Raw genomic sequence first — 25,861 nt, 5'->3', positions numbered from 1 at the left:
GACATATCCAGCATAGATAGATAGATAGATAGATACATACATACATACATACAACATACATAGACAGACAGACAGACAGAGAGATGATTGGTAGGCAGATAGATGACAGACAAACAAAACTATCAGCTATTTCAATATGTAACACCCACCACCTGTAGAGTACTCAGTATGTGCCAGCCTAGGTATCTGTTTGTTAACCAGAGTGGTAGCTCCATGCTTACAGGCATGCTTTAACTCAACAGCCATCCCTAGGAAAAGGAGGACATCAGAAGATTTAAGTGTCCAAGTAACAAGCAGGTGACCTGAGAAGAAGCCATGAAGATGAAAAGAGATGGGAGGGGAAAATCAAGACATCCTGCGTGAGGAGCTCTTAGTTCAGCAGAACCAAGGAGAAGAAAGAAAGGGATAAAAACACCAACTCCATGGTCGCCACTCAGGGGTGGCTGGACACGGGCTCCATTAACAGAAGTCAAAAGAGATGGGGCTGGAGAAAGACATACCAAATTCAAGGGTGTCTCAACAGCCAAACAGAGAACTCGAATTGTTGTAGAATATTATTTTAGGGTGTGTTACTTTTGTTTATGCTATGGAACATTGGTTTAATGATGCAAAGCTGTGTTGCTTTTGTTTATGCTGCATTTGTTTAACTCTGTGAAGCTGTGTTACTTTGCCTGTCTGAGACACCTGATGGTCTAATGAAGCCCTGATTGGCCAATAACAAGGCAGGAGCAAGGATAGGTGGGGCTGGCAGGCACATAGGATAAATAGGAGAAAGGAGGAGAGGAGGATGTCAGGGGCCGGCCAGCCAGCCACAGAGTAAGAGTGAAAATAAGATATATAGATGGAAGAGAAGGAAGAAGCCCAGGGGCAAGGGCAGTCAGGATAATTTAAGAAAAGCTGGCAAGAAAGAAGACAAGATAAATCTGGGCATTTATAAATAATAATAAGTCTCTGTGTGTGATTTATTTGGGAGCTGGGTGGTGGCCCCCCCACAAAAAAGCCAAAAGAGGAAAAAGAGGAAAACAACACCATTTTGGTGTTCCAGCGTGGGGCTGGAGTAAAAGACAACTATGCTGAGTGGCGGATAATTGCAAGGACAGAGAGGGGTGAACTTGCATTGTGTGGACACAGGGATGTTCTGGCTCCCCAGGATTTACCCTTTGTGAGCCCCTGAGTCCAGTCCCTGGGTGGAAATGTGGAATGTTGTCCTCTGAGTGGAGCTCAGCTGGGACTACCCACACAAGACTCTCCACACCCCCAGCTTGTTGCTGCTCCCTCATAAAAAGAGAACCTAGAAAGGGTCATTAGGTCCTCACTGAGATTCTGGCCGCACTTCCTATGTCCCGTCAACTGGCTGTAGTCCCAACCTAGCTGCGAGTGGTCTCAGGCGGTTCTAGAGTATAGAGGAGCTGGAAGGCTGACTGAAAAGCAGGGGACTCCATGTGTGTGACTTTAGGAGGTCGCTACCCACACTGGGAAGGACCCGTTAGTGATAACAGCTCTTCTGAGGTCACACACATCTCTAGGCCCCTCACCCATGCTCCTCTAATTGAGCCCCATAAACTCATTGGTTCTCCAAGCTAGACTTGGATGGAATGGTTAATTTGGCTGGCCATTAGTGACCTGGCTGGGATAAAGAGATGTTTGCTTATGTCTCCCCAGGAAAAGCTTAATTCCCTACCAAGAGACAGGTCCATGACCCAAACTGCACAGAGATGTCCCTGCCAGAACATGAGCAGTGTGACTAAAGCTAAAAACACTGATTCTAGCTGTCAGACTAGACAGGAAAGTTCCTGCCATCAAGGCTCCTCGTTAACCCAGAGCTGTCTCATCCTAGACTAGTTTCCCCATGTAATGCCGTGACTTCTCCCTGGCTGACGATATACGTTCCCCTCCTAGAAAGGCTTAAGTTCCGTGCAACCAGGAACTTACACAGGAAAGTTCGAGAGAGAAATGACAAGCTGAGACACTAGGCATGACTGTAGATGGGGGTCACATGGGCTGAAGCGTAGAAAGAAAATGCTGAGCAAGACAGGAGGAGAGGCAGTGGGACATCATTTAGGAAACATGGACTGTGAGGTCGGAGGAATGTGAATCTGGACCCAGGTGAGCAAACCTTGCTGACCTCAGAGTTTCAGGGATGCTTGAGCAGCATCCCCTAGCGTGCAACTGTGGTGCAAATCACAAGATGAGGTACACACCAGCATGGAGGTTCACACCCGTAATCCCATCACTTGGGGGCTGTCACAGGAAGATCACTGGTTGAAAGGAACTTTGTACTCATTTTGAATTTTGAGGCCAGCCTGGGCTACAGTGTGAGTTTGAGGTTAGGATAAGCTACAGAAGGAAACTCTGTCTCAGAAAGTAAGGAGGGGGAGGGGAAGACTCTTGCCTAGCACACAATAGGTTCTTGATGCATGTCTGCTGTTTCTCTCCTTAGACTCATTCCCACCTTTGTTCTGCAAAAGTAGCACTTTCTAGAAAACTATCAAAAAGATTGTTTATGAGTTGGTGTTTAGGAGGCAGTGAAAATACAGCCTTTGCAGGATGAAGTATTTGAGAATCGTTAAAGTGATGAAAAAGAGAGTGGCCCTTACGTTTTCTATTCCCCTTACAAACAAATCTCATTACAAGCTTTCCTATGTCCTCAGTACAGAAAGACCTTCATAATGGAAAATCACTCAGAGTTACACAGAGGGCAGGAGCTTTCTTTGTGGAAAGGGAAAATGAAGTTTCCTGCTAAATAACCGAGAGGCTCTGCCCACTGCCTCCAGGATACGCGGCCCAGCCATGAAGCAGCCCACCTTCCAGAAGCAACTTCAGGAGGGCTGAGAAAGTGACACTGTTGGTGTCACCGGGTCAGAGAGAGGCTGAGTAAGTCCCTTACTCCAGCCAACAGCCACCTCCAGACCTTGCCCAGGGATGCCCCGCTCCTAATACACCTGTTCCACAGAGGGACCGAAAGCTGATACCATGAGGACAGGGAGCGAGAAGAGGAACCTGAAATCAGACTGAGAGGTTGGCAGGCCCAGGCAGGGAGGATTTGGTTCCAGGTCTTTAGGAAGTCACCAGAGCAAGGCAAACAGGAGATGACATCATCTTGTCCCCTTTCGGAAGAGATCTGGCTTCAGTGTGGAGAAAGCCATGGAGGACAATACTGGAAGTGGGGCCTGGGAGTGTCACCTGCCTAACAAGCACAAGGTCCTGGGGTCCATCCCCAGCCCAAAAGAAAGAAAGAAGGGAGGGAAAGAGGGAGGGAGGGAGGGAGGGAGGAAGGGAGGGAGGGAGGGAGGAAGGGAGGGAGGGAGGGAGGAAAAGAAGTTAGTTGAAAGACTGTTAATCATGCCTACTTTTTCTGTATCTTGAAATTATGAAGAATAACTGGCAGGCCCTCATGACGTAAATAAATTCAAATGTCTCAAAGAACAGTTTGGGGATGGCACATATTCATAGGGAACAAAGATTTTTAGAGCAGAGCTTCTCAACTAAAGGTTGATTTGGGTCCCCACTTCGGGGACATTTGGCAAGGTTTGCACACACATTTAGCAGCACAAGTCAGTAATGACCCTGGCATCTGCCACAAAGACACAAGTCAGCCCTGCAAAGGGAAAATTATCCAGCCGCAGATGCCAAGAGTGCTCAGGTTCAGAAAGTCTGATATGGAGTGGGATTTCCTTCTTTGTGTACAGGCTCTCCCGTTTCCTAGCTATGTGACCTGGATATACATCACTTGCCCTGTGCCCTTAAGCCAAATGATTTTTTTTCTTGCTATCAAAGGAATAGAGAGGAAGAGTGAAAGGCAATTTAGAAGGCTACTGCTGAAGTCTGGATCTGGAATGTCCCTCAAAGGCCCATGTGTTAAGGCATGGTCCCAGGCTTTCACTATTAGGAGCTGGTAGAACGTTTAAGAGGCAGGGTCTGGTAGGAAGTCCTAGGTCACTGTGGGCATGCCCTGGAAGGGAACTGTAGGAATCCAGCCCTCCTCGGCCAACATGGGATAAACAGCTCTTCATGTGTTCCCACCATGAAGTGCTCCCCACAGCCCAAATCCAGACTGAAAGCTCCCAGAGCCAATGTAAACATTTCTTCCTCTTCAGCTGGTTATCACGGCCTTTTGTGACAGTCACAGCAAAGTGACACAGCTATCTCTCCCATCTACTCCCTGGCATGTAAGGAGAAAGGACAGGAGAACAATCCTGGTTTACACAGCAAGAGGGAGTGGAGACACCCGTCCATATCTCTCCTCTACTAGGTAACTGAGAAGACACAGAGGCTTCCAAAAATGGAAGTTCAACACACACACTGGATCTGAGATAGATGGAGCCAGACTCGGTCCTATTCTACCAGGTAGAAGACGATGACCCTCCCAGGGGCATGATGGTGCACACCCATAATCCTAGCACTTAAGAGGTAAAAGCAAGAAGATCAAATGTTCAAAACATTAGCTACATTGCGAGTTCAAGTTCAGTTTAAGCTACATGAGACTATCAAAGAGTGGCCCTGGGAAACATCTAACATCTATGTTTCCACTAACTATAAAATACGAATTATCATTATGCATATTAAAATAAGACAACCATTTAATAAGTTTATTGAGTACCTACTGTATATAGGTAATGAAAATTGTCCAATTAGATATACAATATAGAATACTCAGTAAATAGTATCCTTAGTGTGTGTGTATGTGTTTGAAAATGTGTTCTCTAAATTTATGGAAGGCCCAGAAGTAGACAACATACATCTGCAATTAATTCTGCCTCTGTAAAAGCCTCCCTTAGCACATGTTCTCCCACAGGCTTCTGACTCTGGGGAGTCCAATCAGACTGTTCCACTCTTCTGACCACAAGCCCAGGAATGAGCATGCTAACAACGCTAGGACAATCAGTGTTTGCTCTGGCATGCCAGTTCTGGAGACTCTATGAGCAATGCAGAAGGCCCTCTTGCTACCCACGTGGGCAGAGCCAGAAAGAGAATGAAGAGACAGAGTCAGAGACACGGTGACATCACCTGGGACCTTGGATGCATTCCCACCCAAAGCTGCTTCAACCAGAATTGCAGGTTATGAAAGACAACAAGTGCCTTTTCCTCTAGCCAGATGAAGTTAAATTTCTATCACATAAAACAAAAAGATCTGAAAAAGATCCATGGAAAAATGACTATAAATAAGAGGGGGAAAAAATCACCCATTCCCCTCCCAGCCGTGAAACAGCACCATATTGGTGTGTGGTTCCCTGGGGTTTTTGCTGTTTGGTCAGCCTGAAACTCAATATGTAGACCAGGCTGGCCTTTAACTCACAGAGATCCACCTGCCTTTGCCTCCTAAGTGTTGGGGTTAAATACGTACATCACCATACCTGGCTTCTACTTGGAGTTTTGTTAGGGTGACCACTGGTTTTGTTTTTCTGGTGTTCTCCAATCATTGGAGTGATTGCTTTTAAAACAAGAAAATAGGCTTTCAAGGCAGAGTCTCTTGGGCTAGAATCCTGATTAATCTCTTCCCCTTTGTTTATGATTAATTTTACTTATGATCTGTGCTGTCTGTGTGCATATATGCTTAGGTGCCCAGAGGTCAGGAGGAGGAGAGAGATCCCTTGGAGCTGGTTTACAGGCATTTCTGAGTTGCCTGCTGTGAGAACTGAACTCCTGTCCACTGGCAGAGCAGTACTGAATCTTAACCACTGAAACATCTCTCCAGCCTCATGACCGACCCTCCTTTAACTCTCTGTGCTGGGATTATAGATGTGCACCATCAAGTCTGACTTCCAAGGGGTTTGTTGTTATTGTTAGTGTTTTCGTGATAAGGATGGGTAATCAGGTATCCGGATATAAAACAAAACAGAAGGGCTAAGGATGTAGCACCAGGGGTAGAACACTTGCCCAGCAGGCCTGAGGCTGAAGTTCAATTCTCAGTACTGTGAGGTGGGGTGGGGGGGGGGGGGTAGGGGGGGTGGGGGATGGGGGAGAAGGCAAGCAAAAAAAAACCTTATGAAGCAGTTCTGGGAGCTAGGCCTGAATTTTTCTGTGAAATCCACCAAAAATGTGTTAGTTTCTGGTTAATTTCAAGGTGCACAGGTTACCTACTATTTGAGGATCTGGTTACTATAACTTGGCCCACTTATAATGTAATTTCACTCACTTTTCCTTGAGCAATAAAGAGATCATAATAAAGTACGAGATACTATTGACCTTAATTTAGGAAAGCTCATAAAGAACATAGTCAATGTGCCAATTAACTGTTACAAAGTATTACAGTGTGGTCGGGTGTGGGGTGTGGTGGCACACAACTGTCATCCCAGAACTTAGAGAAGCAGAGGCATGGGGAGTTTGAGTTTAAGAGTTTAAAACCAGCTTGGACTACACATGACCAAGCTCCAACCCCCAGCACTACAGGGACAGAGTGAGTTAGGAGGAGGGCCCCAAGTTAAAGCCTGAGCAACACAGCAAAATTCCATCTAAACAAAACAAAAGCCAACAGCAACAGAAACAAACCCACAGCACTATAATGCTTCCTTTGTCCCAAGACCTGAGGGTTCATCAAAATCAGAAATTACACACTCATGTCTTTAAAAAAAAAAAAAAAGTACCTGCTCTGTGAAATACATTAACCGAGAAAGCAATAGTGGAGTTGATTGAATTAGAACTGCCTCAAAATAACAAAGAAGAACTCTCATGGATCCAGATGCCCAGAGAAATGCATAGAATAGGTAAGGAAAAAATTAAGGAAAATATTGGGGGCGGGGCTTGGGAGATGCCCCAATTAGAAAAGAGCCTGCCACACAAGCATAAGGAAGTGAATTCAAGTCCCCACGTAGGAGCTAGGCGTGGCAATGTGCCCTTGCAATCTCAGCACAGGGGAAGGATCGGCTGGAAGGTCCGTGGTGCTTGTTGCCAGGACAGTTTAGCCAAATCAGCAAGCTCCCAGTTTATCGAGAGATCCTGTCTCAAAAAATCCAGTGGTGCATGATCCAAGAAGACACCTGGCACCAGCCTCTGACATTCACATTCGTGCCTGCACGCACATACAGAGAAAAATGTTTTCCAAATTAAGAGGCATAATGGAGTCCTATTCACGATTACCACTGGGATTAGGGAAGACAAGAAATACTGCAATAGGCAGGAATGCCTATCTAAAACCAGCAAGAGCTAAAGCAAGCAAGTCCAGAAGGTGTACACTATGACCAGAATACACTGGAATCTAAAGAGCTGAGTAAATGCCCACGGGGAGAAGGAAGATCAACACACATGTTCTTTAGAGAGTGGCTCACCTGCTCAGACGCCAGTCCGTGAGCCGAGCCCTCCAAGTCCTCATGGACACGGTCCAGCAGCCAGAGCAGGAACTCCAGGGCATCGTGCTGGGAATTGCCTTGGAACTGAGAGCCATACTTGGAAACGGCATTCTGAAAGGAAACAAAGATAAAAGTCATGTTGGGCCTTGACACAAATGAAGGAAGGTCTGTAAACACCAAACTATCAAGTGGTCATCATGCAGCCTTGACCTGAAATAACAACTTGGGAACAAAATAGGTAGAAATATTCTTCCCCACCCCCAGCTAGCAAATGGGTCCTCTGAAAAGAAGGCAGCTCCAGACCTTGAAGATCCATGAGGATGTCTCTGTAAAATTGTGTGTGTTTATGTGCGTGTGCATGCATGCATGTGTGTGTGTGTGTGTGTGTGTGTGTGTGTGTGTTCGTGCACACGTGCATGCATGCAAGGGCTGGTGATCTAAACTCAGGTCTTGCACTCACATGCCAAGCACTTTATTAAGCCATCTCTCCAGGCTCTTTACTCAATACTTTCATAACGTCGATCGACCATCTATCTTCCCTGAAGCCCTTGTCCTCTGATCATGGGGACACCATGCACCACTGACCTTCCTCCATCATTCTACTTCCACACTCTCTCACAGGTCACAGGGAAACGCCCTTCTCATTCTATTCTCCTAGCTGACAGCACTAATTCTCAAGGCTTCCCCTGTCTTTGCTAATGACCATACTGACAGCAAAACTGACTTCCTGAAATACACATGTGTGTAGCTCCCTCACCAACATGCCGGCTGTAAAATACACACGTGTGTAGCTCCCTCACCAACATGCCGGCTGTAAAATACACACGTGTGTAGCTCCCTCACCAACATGCCGGCTGTGGGGCTTCACTCTGATCACTTCAGTTGGAGTCTCCCCCTAGCTTCCCTATAGCTGAACCACCCACACGGGCAGGGCTGCCTGACTCAGCAAACAAAACTGAAAGCATATTGGCTGGCACTGTGGGTCAGTGGCAGCATGCTTGCCTAGAATACACAAAGTCCTGGGTTCAATCCCCACAACTGCAGGAGGAAGAGGAAGAAAAGGAAGGAGACACTGTACTAAAAAGTTACTCATTGTTTATCTGTAGATACTATTAACAGGGTGTACCCACCCTACCCTTAAACCACCCACAAAGCTGTCTCACAGTACTGACCTTCTTCCTCTTGTGCAGCCATTTCCTCAACTCTGAATCTCTAAAACCAGTCCTTTCTCTTAGCATTGATGACACTGGATTTGCCCCCCACACAAATGCTTCTGTCTCTCCCCTACAATGAAGTAGGACAGATCTTCTCATCTAGGTGAGCAGAAATAGTCAGAACTCAACAGTGTAGGATGATCGGCCCACATCTCAGTAGGGACCACAGCCCTTCCCTAGTTCATAGGTTCCTAAGAAACCAGACTAATCTTCCTGCAGTCCAGTAGCTCAAACTCCTTCATTGTTCCATCCTAAACTAACATCTTTCTCTAGTCTCTCTCTCTCTCTCTTCTCCCCTCCTTCCTCACTACCACCAAGATCTCCTACAGCCCTGTAGTCCAAACCTCAAACTTTGTAGACAAGGATGACCTTGAACTTCTGACCCTCCTGCAACAAGATTACAGACACCAAGTCTACTACCTCCCTGTTTCAAAGCCCCCGGTAAGCAAGCCACTCAGGTGCCCCAAACTTTCTGGAGTCTATGGTCTAGACCAGCACTTTTGTCTAGCCTCTCACAGTTCTGTCACCTTCGGGTCACTGTGAATTCTCTTCCTCTTAGCCTGGCTACATCATAATCAAAGCCTCACAAAGAATTTGACAACTTCAAGAAGACAGGTAAGATGGGATCCTAACAACAAAACTGTGTAGGGCTGGGGATCTGGCTCAGTGGATAAATGCACTTACTGCCAATCACAACAGCTGGAACTCAGTCCCCAAGGCCTGTGGTGGATGAAGAGAACTTGCAAGTTGTCTTTTAACCCTCATACAAGTTCTGTAACAGGCTGGCACTCACAGGCATGTGTGTGTATACCCCTCCCACACACAATTAATGATAAGTAAAAATCAAATTTAAAAAAGTAAAGTATTTCTGTATATGCACAGTAATTCCACTTTGGAGAACGTAACTTGGAGAGATAAGAGACACAAGCAAGGATATTTCTGTGGACCACAAGTATCCATGAGAAAGCTAGTGGTGGAGCCTCACATTTGTACCCAGGACCCTGAAAGGCTAAGGCAGAAAGATCTTAAATTCCAGGCTGGCCTAGGCTATAAAACAAGACCTTTTCACCAAGAAACCAAGAGTTGGGGGTGTGGCTCAATGTGGAAAGTTTGCCTAGCCTGTGAAAGACCCAAGGTTGGATCCCCAGCACCACAAGATGGAGCAGGAGCAAAAACTCACAAAAGATGAGAATGGTATTCAGTATGTCTATCCTGCAGCACAGCTCAGCTTGGTCCGCTGTGTGCATGTGAATGTGTGCGTGAGTGTGTATGTAAGAGGGTGAGTGTGTGTGTAAGATTGTTAGTGTATGTAAGAGAGTGTGTGTGAGTGCATGAGAGTATATATGAGTGTGTGTGTATAAGTGTGTGAGAGTGTGTGTGTGTAAGTGTGTGAGAGTGTGTGTGTATAAGTGTGTGAGAGAGTGTGTAAGTGTGAGAGAGTGTGTGTATAAGTGTGTGAGAGAGTGTGTGTAAGTGTGTGAGTGTGTGTATAAGTGTGTGAGAGAGTGTGTGTGTAAGTGTGTGAGAGTGTGTGTATATAAGTGTGTGAGAATGTGTGTGTAAGTGTGTGAGAGAGTGTGTGTATAAGTGTGTGAGAGTGTGTGTGTATAAGTGTGTGAGAATGTGTGTGTAAGTGTGTGAGAGAGTGTGTGTATAAGTGTGTGAGAGAGTGTGTGTGTGAGAGTGTGTGTGTATAAGTGTGTGAGAATGTGTGTGTAAGTGTGTGAGAGAGTGTGTGTATAAGTGTGTGAGAGAGTGTGTGTGTATAAGTGTGTGAGAGTGTGTGTGTATAAGTGTGTGAGAGTGTGTGTGTGTATAAGTGTGTGAGAATGTGTGTGTAAGTGTGTGCGAGAGTGTGTGTATAAGTGTGTGAGAGTGTGTGTATAAGTGTGTGAGAGTGTGTGTGTATAAGTGTGTGAGAGAGTGTGTGTGTGTAAGTGTGTGAGAGAGTGTGTGTATAAGTGTGTGAGAGAGTGTGTGTAAGTGTGTGAGAGTGTGTGTATAAGTGTGTGAGAATGTGTGTGTAAGTGTGTGAGAGAGTGTGTGTATAAGTGTGTGAGAATGTGTGTGTGTATAAGTGTGTGAGAGTGTGTGTGTATAAGTGTGTGAGAGAGTGAGAGAGTGTGTGTGTGTCTATAAGTGTGTGAGAGTGTGTGTGTGTGTGTGTGTGTATAAGTGTGTGAGAGAGAGTGTGTGTGAGTATAAGTATGTGAGAGAGTGTGTGTTCTCTCCCAAATACTGGTGATTTTTCAACATTCCTTCTAGTTATTTAATGGTTCCAGCCAGATTTTTTTCTGCCCAATAGTTTTTAATGTTTCTGTTTCTCCTCTTACTGTTTCGTCCATAACTTTCAAAACAAAAGTGAAGGGACTGGAGATACAGCTCAGTATTTAGTAAAGTGCTTCATAGTGTGTGAGGGACCCTGAGTTCAATCCTTAGCACCACAGGAGGGAAAAAAAAGAAAAAGCATGAATCTTTGTTTCAAGAAAGAGGAGCCTCTACAGGAACATCAGAAGTTCAAGGTCATCCTTGTCTACTGAGTGAGCCAGACGCCAGTTGCAAGTCAGTAAAAGACAGAAAACTCAAAAAGTTAAAATAAATAAAAGAAAATGGTTGTATATCTAAATTTGATTTAAAGCACAAGTATATCTACATTTGATTTTAAGCTAAGCGAAATTCCAGATGGCTGAAACCCTTAGTACAACCATAGAGAAACTAGAATGTCACAAAATAGAAGACAGATCAAAAAGCCTGAGGGAGCTGGGTGTGGTGGTGCATGCCTGTGGTTCCAGCACGCAGGAGACTGAGACAGGAGAACCCTGAGTTCCAGACCAGCCAGGGCTGCACAGTAAGACTCTGTTTAAAAAAGTTATATTTACAAAAAGACATAGCATAAACAAATCTAAAGCTTCCAGCACTGGGGTAGGAGAAAAAGAAACAATTTGTATAAAACATTTGTAGAGAATACTGAGAACACAGGGAAGTATACAGAACATTAAGAACAAAGCCGAACAGAAACACAAACAGTAGAAGAAACTAGTCAAGAAACACAGGAAGTACTTCCACCTCACTCCTAATTGAAGACTAAAAGTAAAGCCGGTTCTCCATCAAGTAAGTCAGGTCCATTACCAAGCCTGCTCACAGGAAGGGTAATGAGGTGCTGGAGATTTGGGACTGCAAAGAGAACTGACATTATGTGTTCCCTCCTCGAAAAGGGGTTAAGTACCTGATGTTGGTGATTATGTAATTATTCTGAGTTAACCATCTTACCCTGTGTACACACCTCAAAGCATTGTGCTATACACTATTGACACAGAGTTTCTCTTGCCAATTGTTAAGTATTATAAAACCAGGGCCAGTGGGCTCATGAGACAAAAACACCCAATCTGCTCTCGGAGAGTTCTTAAATGTGTATATGCAACCTGACATTATTGTTTGGAAAGAAATAACCAATGAGGATTGTAAATAATAAAAAAAGAATAATAATCAAACCCAGTGGAGTTGATTTAGGAAGAAAAAAAGAAAGGTGCCAGGTCTGAAGGCACACACCTTTAATCCCTTTAATCCCAGCACTCGGGAGGCAGAGGCAGACTGTTACTGTGAGTTCGAGGCCAGCCACAGCTACATAGTGAGGTCCTATCTTAAAAACTAAAGAAAAATGGAAGGGAGGGATGGAGGGTACACATTTAAGATGGGATGATGACTACCCAGGTACCTGCACTTCCTAAAACTAATTCAGCACTTGAAATGGATGCACCTCACTATATAACTTACACCTCCAGAAAGTCATTAAAACAGCTGTTCCTTTTGTTTTGAAAACACGATTCCACTCATGGAATTATATATTTGGAAATAATCAGAGCTGAGAACAATGACTTAAATACAGGGAAATTGGGGCTGGAGATGGCTCAGTTGTTAAGAGCATTGAATGACTTCCAGAACTCGGGTTTGATTCCCAGCAACCAGATAATGGCTCACAACCATCTGTAACTCCATTCTCAGGGATTCAAGGCCCTCTTGGGTGCCATGTGGCACACAGACATACATGCAGGCAAAGGACCCATTTACATAAAGGGAAAGAAATACAATTTTTAAATAAAGTAAGTTAGAAAAATACAGGCATTTTCACTACAGTGTGCTCACTGGAAAACGCAATAGAGCAACAGTGTCTCCACAAAGGACTGGCCCATCTGATGATATATTCAATTATTAAAAGTCAAGTTCTGAGCATTATTCTAAAGCCAAAAGGTCTTGTAATAATACTTACATTATTAAAAAGAAAGAACACACACAGTAGGGTGTGGAGGGGTGTGTGTGTACCTAGCACTTGGCTGCAGAGTCAGGTGCATCAGTTCAAGGCCAGTCTGGTCTATATAGCAAGTTTCAGGCTAGGTAGTCGGGCGCAGCCCTAGCTCAAAAACAAACAAGCAGAATGCAGAACTAGAATTTCTTTATTGGGGGTGGGGGAGGGGTGTTGTTTTGTTTTGAGGTTTTTGTTTTTGAGACAGGGTTTCTCTGTATAACATTGCTGGTTGTCTTGGAACTTACTTTGTAGACCAGGCTGGCATTGAACTCACAGAGATTCGCCTGCTTCTGCCTCCTAAATGCTGGGATCAAAGGCGTGCAAGCTGCACTGCCCAGCCAGAACTAGAATTTCTGATTGTTTACAACATACCAGTAAGTTTACAATGGTCTATATTATAAGGATTCTGGGGAATTACAGATTCTTCTTATACTTTCTAATTTTTTTTGCAATACACATACTTAACTACATCATTAGAAAATAACTATAGATGAGAGGACTTTTTAAAGTGTATTTAATCCATTTTCTGTTGAAACAAAACTTGGTCCTGCTATGTGTGGGAAACTGGTGATTCTGGGCTCAAGAAGGGAGAATACTGTAAACCCATCTTATTTGTGGGTGCGGGGCCAAGCCCCACATGCTGGGTCCTTCCTGGGTCTGAAGCTAGCTCACTAGGGTCAAGCCCCACATGCTGGGCCCCTCATGGGTCTGAAGTAAGTTAATCATCTTTAAAGACCATCTCCTTAACAAGATCAAATCCCTAATTCTCCACGCTCCTCCTCAACTACATGAGCCTTCATGGATGAATTTGTCAAAAGGATTCTGGGTCTTCATTCCACTCCTGCTCCACCCCTCTCCTGGGCTGTCATTTTCCTTCCCAGGCCTGGAGTCATTATCTCCCATCTTCCATGTCCTTGGCTGACACTTCATCTTTCATAACCCAACTCAGGGCAAAGGGACCTCACCAGGGAAGGCTGAACTGCTCCTCCAAACAAATCATACCCTCTTGTCACAACATCCAGAGCACCTTGTATTTTTCCTTTTATCTTATCACCAGTTCTAATTGAGGGCCTCCGTGACCCATTTCTCCTCTAGAGAGTAAACTTCTGGGGAGTATGCTCAGATTTGGACTCAGACTTGGCCCTGGGTCCCAGGATCTGGGTTTGCACTGGCCACTCATCACACAGTCCCTGTTCCCGATAGACTGTCTCCACGTTCAATAAGCACATGTTGACTAGGTGAAAGTTTCAATACCCATAAGAGCCCACCTAGATTTCCATCCCCAATATTTAAAAGTCGGGATTCTAAAATCTCCTCTACCTTCCAAATCTGGTCACCTGAGAGTCCCAAGGGAACCCCAGATTACATCTCCTTCATTAACAACTTGCTTAGCTTATCATTCAGTTTCCCCAAGGCACTGGGTGCTCCCAGGGCCTGGGGATTCAGACAGCAGAAGAGAGGAATTCCTGGTGAGTCACTGGCCGTGATTACAAATGTGAGCTTCTTCCAAGCCGCTTGCCACTCTCATTGCTGTAGCAATGGGGTGGGAATGCATCTGGTAAAGGCAAGCTTACTCAAAGATCACCTCCCTTCCTGCTCTAGGGCTCTCTGCAGGAAGGAAGTGTAATTCCAGAATAAACATTCCCCAGGAACCAGGCATGTTCTCGGTGCTCTATATATAGCTCACTTAACACAACTACCTTATAATGAAGTAATGGTCATATAGTTCGATTTTACAGATGAGGAAAGATTAATCTGCATCAAAATCATAAAGCCCCAGAGACCTTGATCTTTCTGTGTATGTGTGCCCACCAGTGCATTGAAGCGTATATGATCACCAAACAAGTGTGTTCCTCGCGGCTTTTTTTCAGACAGGATCTATCATTGAATCTAGAAACTCACAAGTCGGCTAGACTGTCTAGCCAGAAAGCCCCAGGGATCCACCTGCTCAGGTCCCCCTAGTGCTGCAACTACAGGCCCACAGGGAAATGATAGGTCTGCACTGGGTCACTCATTTGACCTTTTTCCCTTTTTACCTGGGTTCTGGAGCCAGAACCCATATCCTCAAAGCCTGCATAACGAAGCGCTCTGCCAAGCACTGAGTCATTGCCTACAAGACCACTACACTACACACTGTTACTATATTTGAAAAGCAACTGTGGCCTAAAAGTGACACTAAAGACATCGTGTGACGACTGGAACACGGTGCTTCTCCCAGGAAGGGAGGTGGGGGAGGAAGGCAGTGGCTAGCATCCTAGCCCTTGACACAACAAAGGCTGCTTTCTCCGGCTGAAACTCAAGATGTTTATGGAATGAACACTGACAGTCATGCTTGCCCTCGCCTCAATAACAATCACTAGTCCTCGGGATGCTTCAGCTCTCTGTGCAGAGCTGCGGTTTTACAGCAGGAAGCAAGCCCTGTGCACCAATTATCAGGAACGCTTTCATCCGTCTTTTGTACTTTAACCCATTCTCATACCCTCACAGCATCCCCAGCTGTAATCTTGCAGATAACAAATGCTCACATACTGTCAGGATTTAATATGAATTAAATTAAGGGACATCATCTCTAAATTAGCAGTCTCGCTGACTCCCCCCCCCCCCATTTGTCACAGTACCTGACCTACTGGTTCTCGGCAGCTATTGGGCTTAAATAACCCAAAGCCACGGTGTCCAAGGTCATACATGATCTGAAGACCCACTCCTGCCTTCAACACGCATCACCTTCAGGCCTATGTCCTTTCTATTTACTGATCACTCTGCCTGGATTTTCCCTAGATCTTGACCTGGTTGTGTCCTTCTCAACATTGTTCTCCACGCCTGTACCACCTCCTTCCCCAAACCTTGGCCTTCAAAACTTCCCACTCTGCACCCCTCCAGATCCGAAGCTCTAATTCACCGTGTCCCGCAAATCCACACTCCTTCAACAACTGCTTGCTAAACACAAAACTGCTGGATAAACTTAAGGCTGCCAGCTCTCTCCACCCCAGCTCAAAATACCAGGGAGAAACTAATTCTAAAAGAAAGCATTTGCAAGTGGCAATGTTAACACGTCACCTCAAAACAAAGGCGATAACCGGTGGCTGGACTAGCTAAGTGGTATCTACAGAGAGCCCCCCACCTCCCACCCGCCAGGGAACCCGGCTCGGCTTGGTGGTTCACACGCTTTTCAGGCACGGAAACCAGAAGGATCGGTGGAGGCTGCGGACCGCCGGCGCTTCTGGCGCTGCCTACCTTGAACTCAGCGGAAAGTTGGGGCGTGTATTCGCGCGTCCAGAGCGCGCGCACCAGCGCCGCCAGCTGCTCGGTGACCTCGGCGCGGCCCGGCGCCGCCCGGTAGCGCCCCAGAGCTAGGAACTCGGCCAGCAGGTCCGTGTTGCTGAGACACTGCACCACGGCGTTCATGAAACAGGTGTTGCCGTGGTTCTTCAAGCCCTGCGCGCCGGGCGGCCGCGCCCCGTCGCCCGCAGACAGCTGGGGCTGGGGTCCCGCAGGACGATCCGGCCCTGGGCTCCCGGGAGCGGCCGGTGCCGGTGCCGGGGCGCAGGCGAAGCCCCCGTCTCCATCGCCTTCGTAGGGGCCGGACTGGGCCGGGGGCCGGGACCGGGGTGGCGAGTCCCCTGAGCGGGAGTGGCTGCCCAGAGCTAGCAGGAAGCGGCTGAGCAGGCGGCGCAGGGAACGCCGGCGACGGGGCCGGGGCGCGGGCGGCCCCTCTCCCAGTGCGTCCCCGACTCCGGGATCCATGCTGGCCGAGCACGGTGGTCCGGGAGCACAGCTCCCGGGGTCCGAAGCGGACCGGCAACTCCCCGACCCTCACCGCCTCTGAGAGGCGTGGGGCGCCGGCTACCTGAGAGCCAGGTGTGCGGGCACCGGGCGAGGGCGGAGCCAGGGGCGGGGCCGTCCCGCCGCCGCCCCGCCCTGCCCCGCGCGGGAATCCGGCCCTGGGGCAGCGCCCGCCGCTGGGCTCCCGCCCCCGCGGCCCGGGCTGGGAATGCAATCCCCTGGAGCCCGCCTAGAGGACTTGCCCGCCCTTCCTTCCCGCCTTGGAAGAGGCCTTTCCCATCTGTTCGCCTTCTACGCCCATCCCTACACTGCAGAGACAACCCGGGGATAGAAAGCAAAGCCCAGGCTCTGGTTAAGTTTTCCTGGTCTTGGGAACCAGGTGAAGACGACGAAAAATGACCGGCGAGCGGTGTCCCGGGTGACTCAGGTTTGCCGAGAGGAGCGCGCTGGTAGCTAAGCCGGTAGGGAGTTCAGGTTCAGGTGCGTGCGGTCAGGTGGCGCCACTTCCTTTGTAGGCTTTGCCTGCACCCGTCTCTGCACTAGAACTGTGAGTACTAGTGGGTTGGGGTTTGTTATTATCTTGTTGTTGCTGTTGTTTTTTTCACACTAGGATACAGTAATTTTCCAAAAACTTGGGAGACTTGATTGTCCTGGTTTTCATCGGTGAAGGGAGCTCGGAGAGGTTAAGGCAACGAAATGAGAGAAACCGGAACTCGATCCCCGCTGGGTGTACTGCGAGATCCAGCCCTTTACTACCCCAGAATTTGCTCGGCAGCAAGTTTGCTGGGTCTCAGGCGCGCCCCCTACTCGGTTGCTGTTTCATTTCTCCGTGTAAAATCCTGGCGTTATCGTTACCCAATCAGAATTAGCCCGCCCTTTATTCCCTGGGTAACCCTGGAGGCCTTGGCTCCTTTTATCCTATAACTGTCAGGTTTATAATTAATCAGGCAAGGTCTTGCAAAATGAATTTCTCATCAGTTTCTAGCTCAAAAAGAGATCAGCAGCTTTCTGGAGTCAGTATTACGTCAGTACTCAGAAATGTGACTTGCTATTTAATAAGTGGTCATCATTTATTAAATATCCTCCTCGATCTTTCACATAGGATTGCAGCAGTTACCCGGTGCCAAAAAGCTGCACAAGTTAAGGATAAAGAATAGCCTGTAGTGTCCGAGACTTAAAGTGTAAAAGGTCACCATTTACCCCCCCCCCCCAAAGAGATAACCGCGTGGTTGATTAATTCATAAGATTCATTTCATCACCCTGCCGATGGTAAGTATTGAAGGTGTCATGGTCTTGGCCGGCTCTAACGAGTCATCTCCAGAATTTCACTTCTGAGACCATTCCAAGATCCTCAGTAACACACGGGGATTTATTGGGGGGGTGGTGTTTGGTAACAGTTTAGGGGGTTTGTTGGTTTTGTTTTGGCTTGGGGGTTGGTGAAATGGAGTCTGTCTCCGCTTGTGTAGCCCGGGTTGGTCTGGCACGCTCAGTCTTTCACCCTCAGCCTCCCGAGTGCTGGAATCCTGGGTGTGTGCCCTCACGCCTGGCTGACACAACTTAGGAAGCATTTGGTGTTTAACTCTGTCGGGAATGCCGCTGGGGCATTACCAGCTCAGCTCCCTCACGTCTCACAATAAAGGTCTGAGTGGAAATTTATTCTTACTTGGCCAAGTAGAAAACAGAAGCTGAAACTGTTTTATGAGCTCGTTGTATAGTTAATCTGATCACATTAAGAAATCACCTAGGGATGGTAGGGCAGGTAAAGGTGCTTGCTACCAAGCCTGGGGACCTGAGTTTGATCTCTGAACCACGTGATTGAAAGAAAGAACTGGCCACTCAGACAGTCCGCTGGCTCTATACATGTGCTGTAGCATGGGCGTATGCACACACACACACACACACACACACACACACACAATAAAGAAAGAAAGAAAGAAAGAAAGAAAGAAAGAAAGAAGGAAGGAAGGAAATAAAATTTTTAAAGATCACCTAGGAGACTGAAGGGTGCCTCTGGGTGAGACTGCAAGGGTGGTTCTTGCGAGGATTAATTAAGTTGGGAAAGACTCACTCTAAATATGAGTGCTGCCGGGTGGTGGTGGCGCACGCCTTTAATCCCAGCACTTGGGAGGCAGAGGCAGGTGGATCTCTGTGAGTTCGAGACCAGCCTGGTCTACAAGAGCTAGTTCCAGGACAGACTCCAAAACCACAGAGAAACCCTGTCTCGAAAAACCAAAAAAAAAAAAAAAAAATATGAGTGCTACCATCACATGGATCAGGGACCTGGAGTAAATAAAGGGGGTGAGCGCTGGCTTCTTTTCTCCTTCCTGCCTGCGGTGATGGGCATCCGTGAGCTTCACTGTGAGGCTCCACTCAAGTGCCAGCCTGGGGCAAAGCCAGCGTGGATCAAACCATGGGAAACACTGTCAGAATAAGTCATGCTTTATGTTGTTTCTCTCAGGTATGCGGACAGCTATGTGAAAGTAACTAATACACCTGCCCAAAAATGTGGGTTCAAACCTGACCGCTCACGCTGCTTCACCAGTGAACTGATAAATTAAAGGGTAAGTTTGAGCTAGGGAGATAGCCCAGTGGAGCCACAGTTACCTACCATGCCTGAGGCCCTAGTCCCATCCCCATGACCACACACACTCATTTTATTTTTACAAGAAAATAGCATCCCTCCCTGGGGACAGATCAGGAGGAATGCCTGTGGATTTGGGGAGACATAAAAAAGAAATTATGGCCAGAAGACAGCACCTTCAAATTTATTAATAATTAAAAACTCAAAAAATTATATTCTGGACAAATTTTTTTCTATAACAGTTCAGTTTCAACGTACAATGTGAGATTGTAGATTATAAAGGAAAGGATTTTGACTACAGAATGAAAGTAGCCGTGAGAAGTCAAGACTGGTGCTGGGGCTGATCCACACTTGGTCTTGGGCAGGGCTGTACTCGGTACAGGTGGAGGCTCGGGAATCCTCGTGCTTCACGAAGCAAATGGGTACTTCCATCTCAGGATGGCTCCGTCTGCACTCACACTGATGATGTACTGGTTTCCTGGACTTACCCGGATGCCCATGATGTTGCCACTGTGTCCCACCCCGACGTGAGTCACTTCACCCTCGTTATAATCCCAGACTTTGACCAGATGGTCATGTCCCCCTGAAAAACAAGTACATGACATGGTTGACATCGAACAGGGAAACAGCCCCAACCTCACATAACTGCTTCATTTTCAACACGGTCCCCCATATGATGCAACTTGAAGAAAGAAAAATCCATTATTATATAAAGCTTTTTCTTGACCTAAAAAAAAAAAATCTTTGTATGTTGTAGTAAATTTAGAATGGAAAGGCAAATGCCACCCAGAATTAACCACTAGCCACACCCTAACTGTTGGTCCTTCCACTCTTCTCCACAAATGCAGAAGGTGTAGCCGCACACCTGTGTATGTATTAGCATCCCACTGTGTCTGGTTTAATATCTTTTTCTAAGTCAGTGTGTTTATGGAACTTTGATTTATTTGAAGCGCTTATTAATGTCCTGAAGAATCAAAGAGCCTGCCAGGAAGTTGTATTAATGCTGTTCTAGTGGCCATGTCCCGTGGTAAATGCCCCCAAAAAACATTAACTAGTTCATTCACAGCAAGGAGTTGAGGCATCATATTCTTCAACAATAACAACAAACAAACAAAAAACTGGTGGCTCACACTTAAGTAAAAAAGACAGCCGAGGAGGTGGGAATGGGGGCCTACCTACCTCATATCCTAGCGCTCAGGAGTCTGAGGCAGGAGGATCACAAATTCAAGGCCTGTGGGAGCAAGACCCTATCTCAAAACAAAAACAATAAAAACAACCAAAAATGTAGAGGAAAGCACCTCGAAGGCTCGGGACATTTGAAGGCTCATTTCTACCCCCAAAGAACAAACCTCACGATGTCAAGCTCGTCTTTTCTCTTTGCCCTGTACAAATGTCTTCCCTCATTGAAGTGTGACTTTTCCCGCCATGGTGGTGGGCTGTTTGGGCTGAATGTTACCCAAGGTGTCCTTGAGACCCTCTACAGGCTCTTCTCATTGACTCTCACTTAAGGCTTCCTTGTCCTCTGAAATAAGGAACCCTGGGGGTTTTCTTACCTTATTTGGGACTGGGACTAACCTGTCACAAAGTGTCCTCCTTCCTGAGTGATGTCCATACCATTGATCGACCCAGACAAGGAACCTTCCAACTGTCTGATTACTGACCCATCAAATACTTCCCAGTAAGCAATCTGGAATACAGAAGGGCATCCGACAGGAGTCGGTGCAGTGGAACCATCCACACACATGCTCGCAAAAGATGCCTCCACTTTATATAGAAGGTAGCAAAAATACACCCTGGGAGGGGATAAGTTGGATTTATAAATAGGCCATGGCGAGGGGGTGGAGAAATCATTTTATTATTTTTAGTATTGGTTTTGAAATTTGCATGCTATTTAAAGAGATGTTGATATGCCATAAACCTGGATAGTGACAGAAAGAGACTTTTTGATAAGGCGAAGCAGATTGAGTCTGCTGCAACATGGAAAATAAAGAAGAGAAGTACCACTGGGGAAGTCTGCTTCTGCGCGCTGAGGATGAGGGCCAAACTGCAGGCCTGGTGGGAGGGAGAGTTCCTTCTGGCAGGGTTTGGGGGACGGGGCTTTGTGCCAGTCTGACTGGACCCTGTCTCATCTTTATCCATCACTAGACCCTAACTTGTCTTTCTGGTCCAAAGCGACAACATATTCCATAGGGTGGGATTTAAAGAAACTGAACACCTAACCTTGTTCTCTGCCTGGAAATGGGACACCAAACTGGGAGAGACGGGTGCTTGAAATGGGGAATCAGTCCTCTGGACTGTTAATGTAGGGCCATAGTATCACCCATGGGAGTCAGCATGCAAACATGCTCGAGCCCCCATATGAGATGACACACTATCTACATATAACCTATGCACATCCTCTATCTGTATACTGTAATAAATTGTTCGGTAAGGATGCAATCCACCCACCCCTCCCCCCACTTCAAGCATTTGCAGGCGTTCACAGCTGATCGAATCTGCAGATACGAGACTGGACGGTGGAGGGCCATCAGTGCTTACCTTCCTGTCTGTGCCACTGGTGATGATCTGGAACTCCTCGGGGTGATAACAAACACACTGGAATAGGGTGTTGGCCAGGATCATCTGATTCCTCCTAAGTCGCCTGAAAAGTAGATTCAAACACTCTGGAACTCAACTTTTCCCTCCCCTAGAAAATGTTTTTATTACACGCCGTGCAGCTAGGCAAGCTTGGATGGGGTTGTTTTTTCTTAGACTTCTCATGCTGTTCGCACGGTAACACCTGGTTTGGTTTGGTTTTTGTCAAAAACAGATACTGGGTGACTGGAGGTTCGGTTTAGGAGCATGTGCTGCTCTTTGCAAAGGACCTGAGTTTGGTTCCTAGAACTGGCATCAGGCCGCTCACAACTGCCTATAAATCTAGCTCCAGGAAATCTGATGCCCTCTTTTGGCTTCACATGTATACACACATATGTTTTTTTTAAAAAAAGAGAATTTTAAAGTAGACTTCTGGCTATTCTGCTCTGTTCTTACGTCTCCTCCAGAAGTGTCAGCAAGAGTCGGAAGACAAAGGCTAAGGATGGTACCCCCTTCTAGAGACAGAGCATGAGAAGGAAGTAGAGGATGCTGAATTCAGAGCCACACTACCACCTGTCACAATAATCTGGATTCTCAAGGCCACCATTGGGACCAAGTGGTTCCCCTGTAAGCTGAGTGGCAAAGTGTGGGGAAAGACCATTCTAATGAATATTACTGGGCCCACCCCTAAGGTTCTGGAGTCAGAAGGTTGTGATGGAAGCCCAGAGATCTGTATGTGTTTGAAACCAGCCTTCCCATCGATGGTTATATGCACACAAGTTTAAGAACCTCTTGCCTTAGACACCGTAGACAAGCTTAGGCTACTTCAAACTTTGGTGGATTCAGGACTATGCATAGGCTTTCCGGCTAAACATCCCTGATCTGAAAAATGGAAGTGGAAATCTGAAACTTTTGTCAGTACTAACATGACACAAAAAGAAATGTAAAGGTTTGGGGTTTTAAGGGTTTTGGGGCCTTAAGATTAGGGATGCTAATCCTGTCCAAGAAACACAGCTGTATTGCTTCTTCCGAAGCTGGTACGCCGGTGGTTGTCTCATGGGCCCAGCTCCTGGCTGGAAATGCACCTTCTGCAGTTTCTTCTCATAATGGAAGCTTTCAAACCCAGGGTTTGAGCAGAGGATTTTTAAACATTTTTGGCACAAATTAAATATGCTTGCTGCACAAAAGGAAGGTGTTAAAGGTGTGAGGTAGTCACAAGCCGCCACTAAAATAAACTAAGATCCCCTTCTCAGTACAGTTTCCCAGTGGGACAGTCATGTGTCCATGGGTCTAGGCCTTGGCCCAGCAACACCTCATGGGAACTTATTAGACATGCAGAAGCACAGGTGTCTTCTAAATCTATTCAATGAAAAGCTGTCTACAGAGCTGGGCATGGTGGCACATGCCTTTAATCCCAGCACTTGGGAGGCAGAGGCGGGTGGATCTCTGAGTTCCAGGACAGCCTGGTCTACGAAACAAATTCCAGGCCAGGCTATTAGACAGAAAAACCCTGTCTAAAAAACAAACAAACAAAACCAAAGAGCATAAAAACAAGATCCCACAGTGACTGGAGATCCGAGTAGGGAGTCAGGCCCACTTAGGAAATAAGAGCTCACTGTGCACTAGGGTTTTGTTTTGTTTTGCTTTGCTCGTGTGTGAGGTGTGCATGCATGTGTGTGAGGTGTGCATGCATGTGTGTGAGGTGTGCATGCATGTGTGTGAGGTGTGCATGCATGTGTGTGACTGCAAGTGGAGGCCAGGGGTTGACATTGGTTGTCTTCCTCAGTCACCCTCCACATTATGCTTTTTTGAGACAGGCTCTCTCTCTCTCTCTCTCTCTCTCTCTCTCTCTCTCTCTCTCTCCTAGAACTGACGGGTTCAGCCAGAGCAAACCCTCAGGATCCTCTGTCTCTACCTCCCAAATGCTGAGATCACAGGCATGCACCACCATGCCTGGCTTTTATGTGGGTTCTGGGGATTTGAAACCGGGTCCTTGTGCTTCCACTCCACCAGCTAGACTGTATCCACAGCCCTGCTTTGCACTTTTTAGTTTAAAGTATTCTACTTTGCTTTCAGTCCTCACTCTCCTCTCTCGAGGTGGGAACATTCCAGCTGGGCATGGTGGCACATGCCTTTACCCACAGCTACTTGAGAGGCTGACGTGGAAGGATCTCTTGAGCCTAAGAAGTCAAAACTGGCCTGGACATCACAATGGTACCCCATCTCAAAAAAGGAGGGACATAGTCTTTGACCAACTCTACCTTTTTCCCTCTGTACTTAATTTAAACTCTTTAGACAATTATGCAAATTCCATGCATCACAGGAGTGATAGAAGGGTGATGTGTTGAAGGAAGATTGGGGTGGGGTTGGGGCGAAGGTTTGATTCCAAAATAAAAACAGAGCAAAAATCCCAAAACAGCCAAAAAAAATTTTTAAAAAATCATCTTTGACAATTCTCTGAATGCTCCTTTGATGAAGTTCACATGTTTTGGCCCTCACCGTTAGGCGTTGCCATCTTCTATGGGTCTGTGATTTACTCATAGTGTAAGCAGTCCCTGGAATGTGGTCAAATGAGGGGGATGCCTCTCCCTCCCAGGGCAGGCTTATGACCTAGCAAGATGACATGAGGAACTGGCTGCCCTATAACTTTCCTTGTTAATGTTCAACATTTAGGTTGAATGGATTTGCATTAGATCACACTTCACTGCATGTATCTGGAAAACTACTTTCCTTTCTGTCCAGAAACTTCTGATATTTGGTTCTTCCTGGAGACCATATTTCCCCCACTGACATCTATAACCCTTGGACAGCCAGGGAGTCCAAAGCCTTCTAAGAAGCTTTTATTAGGGATAGTTAATCTTGATGGTTGACTTGACTGGATTTAGAATCACCTAGGAGATATACATTCTGGCATGTCTGTGAGAATGTTTCCAGAGAGGGTCAATTGGGTAGGAAGGACCACCCTGAATGCACACTGTTCCATGAGCTGGGATCCTGAACTAGCTAAAAAGCAGAGTGAGGGACTGGAGCTATGACCCAGTGGTTAAGAGCACTGGCTGCTCTTTCAGAGAACCAGGGGACCAGGGTTCAGTTTCTAGAACCCACATGGTGGCTCACAACTGTCTGTAACTCCAACTGCAGGAGATGTGACACCCTCTTCTGGTCTTTGCAGGCACCAGGCATACATGTGGCACATAGACATAATGCAGCCAAAACACACATAGGTGTAAAATAAAAATACAAAATTGGGCAGTGGTGGCACACTCCTTTAATCCCAGCACTCCAGAGGCAGAGACAGGCAGATCTCTGTGAGTTCAAGGCCAGCCTGGTCTACAGAGCGATTGCCAGGACAGGTTCTAAAACTAGAGAAACCCTGTCTTTAAAGCCAAATAAACAAATAAAAATACAGTCCCCCTCCAAAAAGCCTTTACAGGAGAAAGCAAGTCGCAAAGCACATGCATTTCAGACACAACATGCCCAGTCACCTCACACCCTGCTGTCATGCCTCCCCACCACAATGGACAGTATTCTCAAACTAGGAGCCCAAGTAAACCCTTTTCTTCCCAACTCCTTAAGAATATTTTGTCCCAACAGCAAGGAAGTAAACTAATACACTCCTCTGGGATCTTGCTGTGCTCAGCAGGGATGCTGGGATCTTTGTAAATGCTGTGTTAGCCTTCGTAGCCATCCCAGGTACCTACACAAGGTCCCAAATGATACACGTCCCATCGGTGCTGGCAGTGACGCACTCCTCATTGTTCTTCTTCACCCTGATACAAGACACAGAAGACTTGTGCTCCTTTAGCGCCTCCTCCAACTTCTGGGTCTGGCAGCCTATCTGCCACACCCTTACCTGTGGGCCCCAAAGCACAGGCTAGCAACACAAACCCAGGACTTTGGAAGGGATCGAGGAAGCCCCCGGGGAGTGTTTCCCTCTCTGCTGGGTGTGACCATTTAATTCCCTCTTCCCATTTCAGTCAGACAGGGTGGGAACGCAACACTTCGGGGCAGGGGCGTGTACCAGATGTGACTGTCCTCCCACCAGGTGTGGATGGCGCTGCTGCCAATCTCAAACCCGCTTCTACTTTCAGAAAGAGAAAATGATCAGGCTCCCACTACA

At 46.7% G+C, this 25,861-nt stretch overlaps 2 protein-coding genes across 4 annotated transcripts in view; both read right to left on the bottom strand.

Moving 5' to 3' along the window:
- The window catches only part of Usp43 (ubiquitin specific peptidase 43), a 66,271-nt gene extending 49,422 nt beyond the window's left edge, over positions 1-16,849 (bottom strand). The window contains exons 1-2 of one of the 3 annotated variants that reach the window (XM_041665525.1): positions 16,038-16,849; positions 7,266-7,397 (exon numbers count right to left, since the gene is read on the bottom strand). In XM_041665525.1, coding sequence (XP_041521459.1) covers positions 7,266-7,397; positions 16,038-16,547 — 642 coding nt within the window. In that variant the 5' untranslated portion in view covers positions 16,548-16,849. Of the gene's footprint in view, positions 1-7,265; positions 7,398-8,458; positions 8,554-16,037 lie in introns of those variants that run through there. The other 2 variants (XM_041665524.1, XM_041665526.1) reach the window with 2 other exon arrangements.
- Positions 16,850-19,345: 2,496 nt separating this feature from the next.
- Cfap52 (cilia and flagella associated protein 52) overlaps positions 19,346-25,861 on the bottom strand; it is a 45,016-nt gene continuing 38,500 nt past the window's right edge. The window contains exons 11-14 of the mRNA XM_041665269.1: positions 25,443-25,594; positions 21,706-21,808; positions 20,743-20,854; positions 19,346-19,750 (exon numbers count right to left, since the gene is read on the bottom strand). Coding sequence (XP_041521203.1) covers positions 19,575-19,750; positions 20,743-20,854; positions 21,706-21,808; positions 25,443-25,594 — 543 coding nt within the window. The 3' untranslated portion in view covers positions 19,346-19,574. The remainder of the gene's footprint in view (positions 19,751-20,742; positions 20,855-21,705; positions 21,809-25,442; positions 25,595-25,861) is intronic.

This window comes from Microtus oregoni, unplaced genomic scaffold, assembly GCF_018167655.1.
Source record: "Microtus oregoni isolate MIOR12 unplaced genomic scaffold, Mior012 000015F_ref0000493, whole genome shotgun sequence".
In the NCBI taxonomy this organism is placed as follows: domain Eukaryota; kingdom Metazoa; phylum Chordata; class Mammalia; order Rodentia; family Cricetidae; genus Microtus; species Microtus oregoni.
Note: the sequence above shows the minus strand (reverse complement) of the source record. Positions and strands in the feature narration are given on the sequence as shown.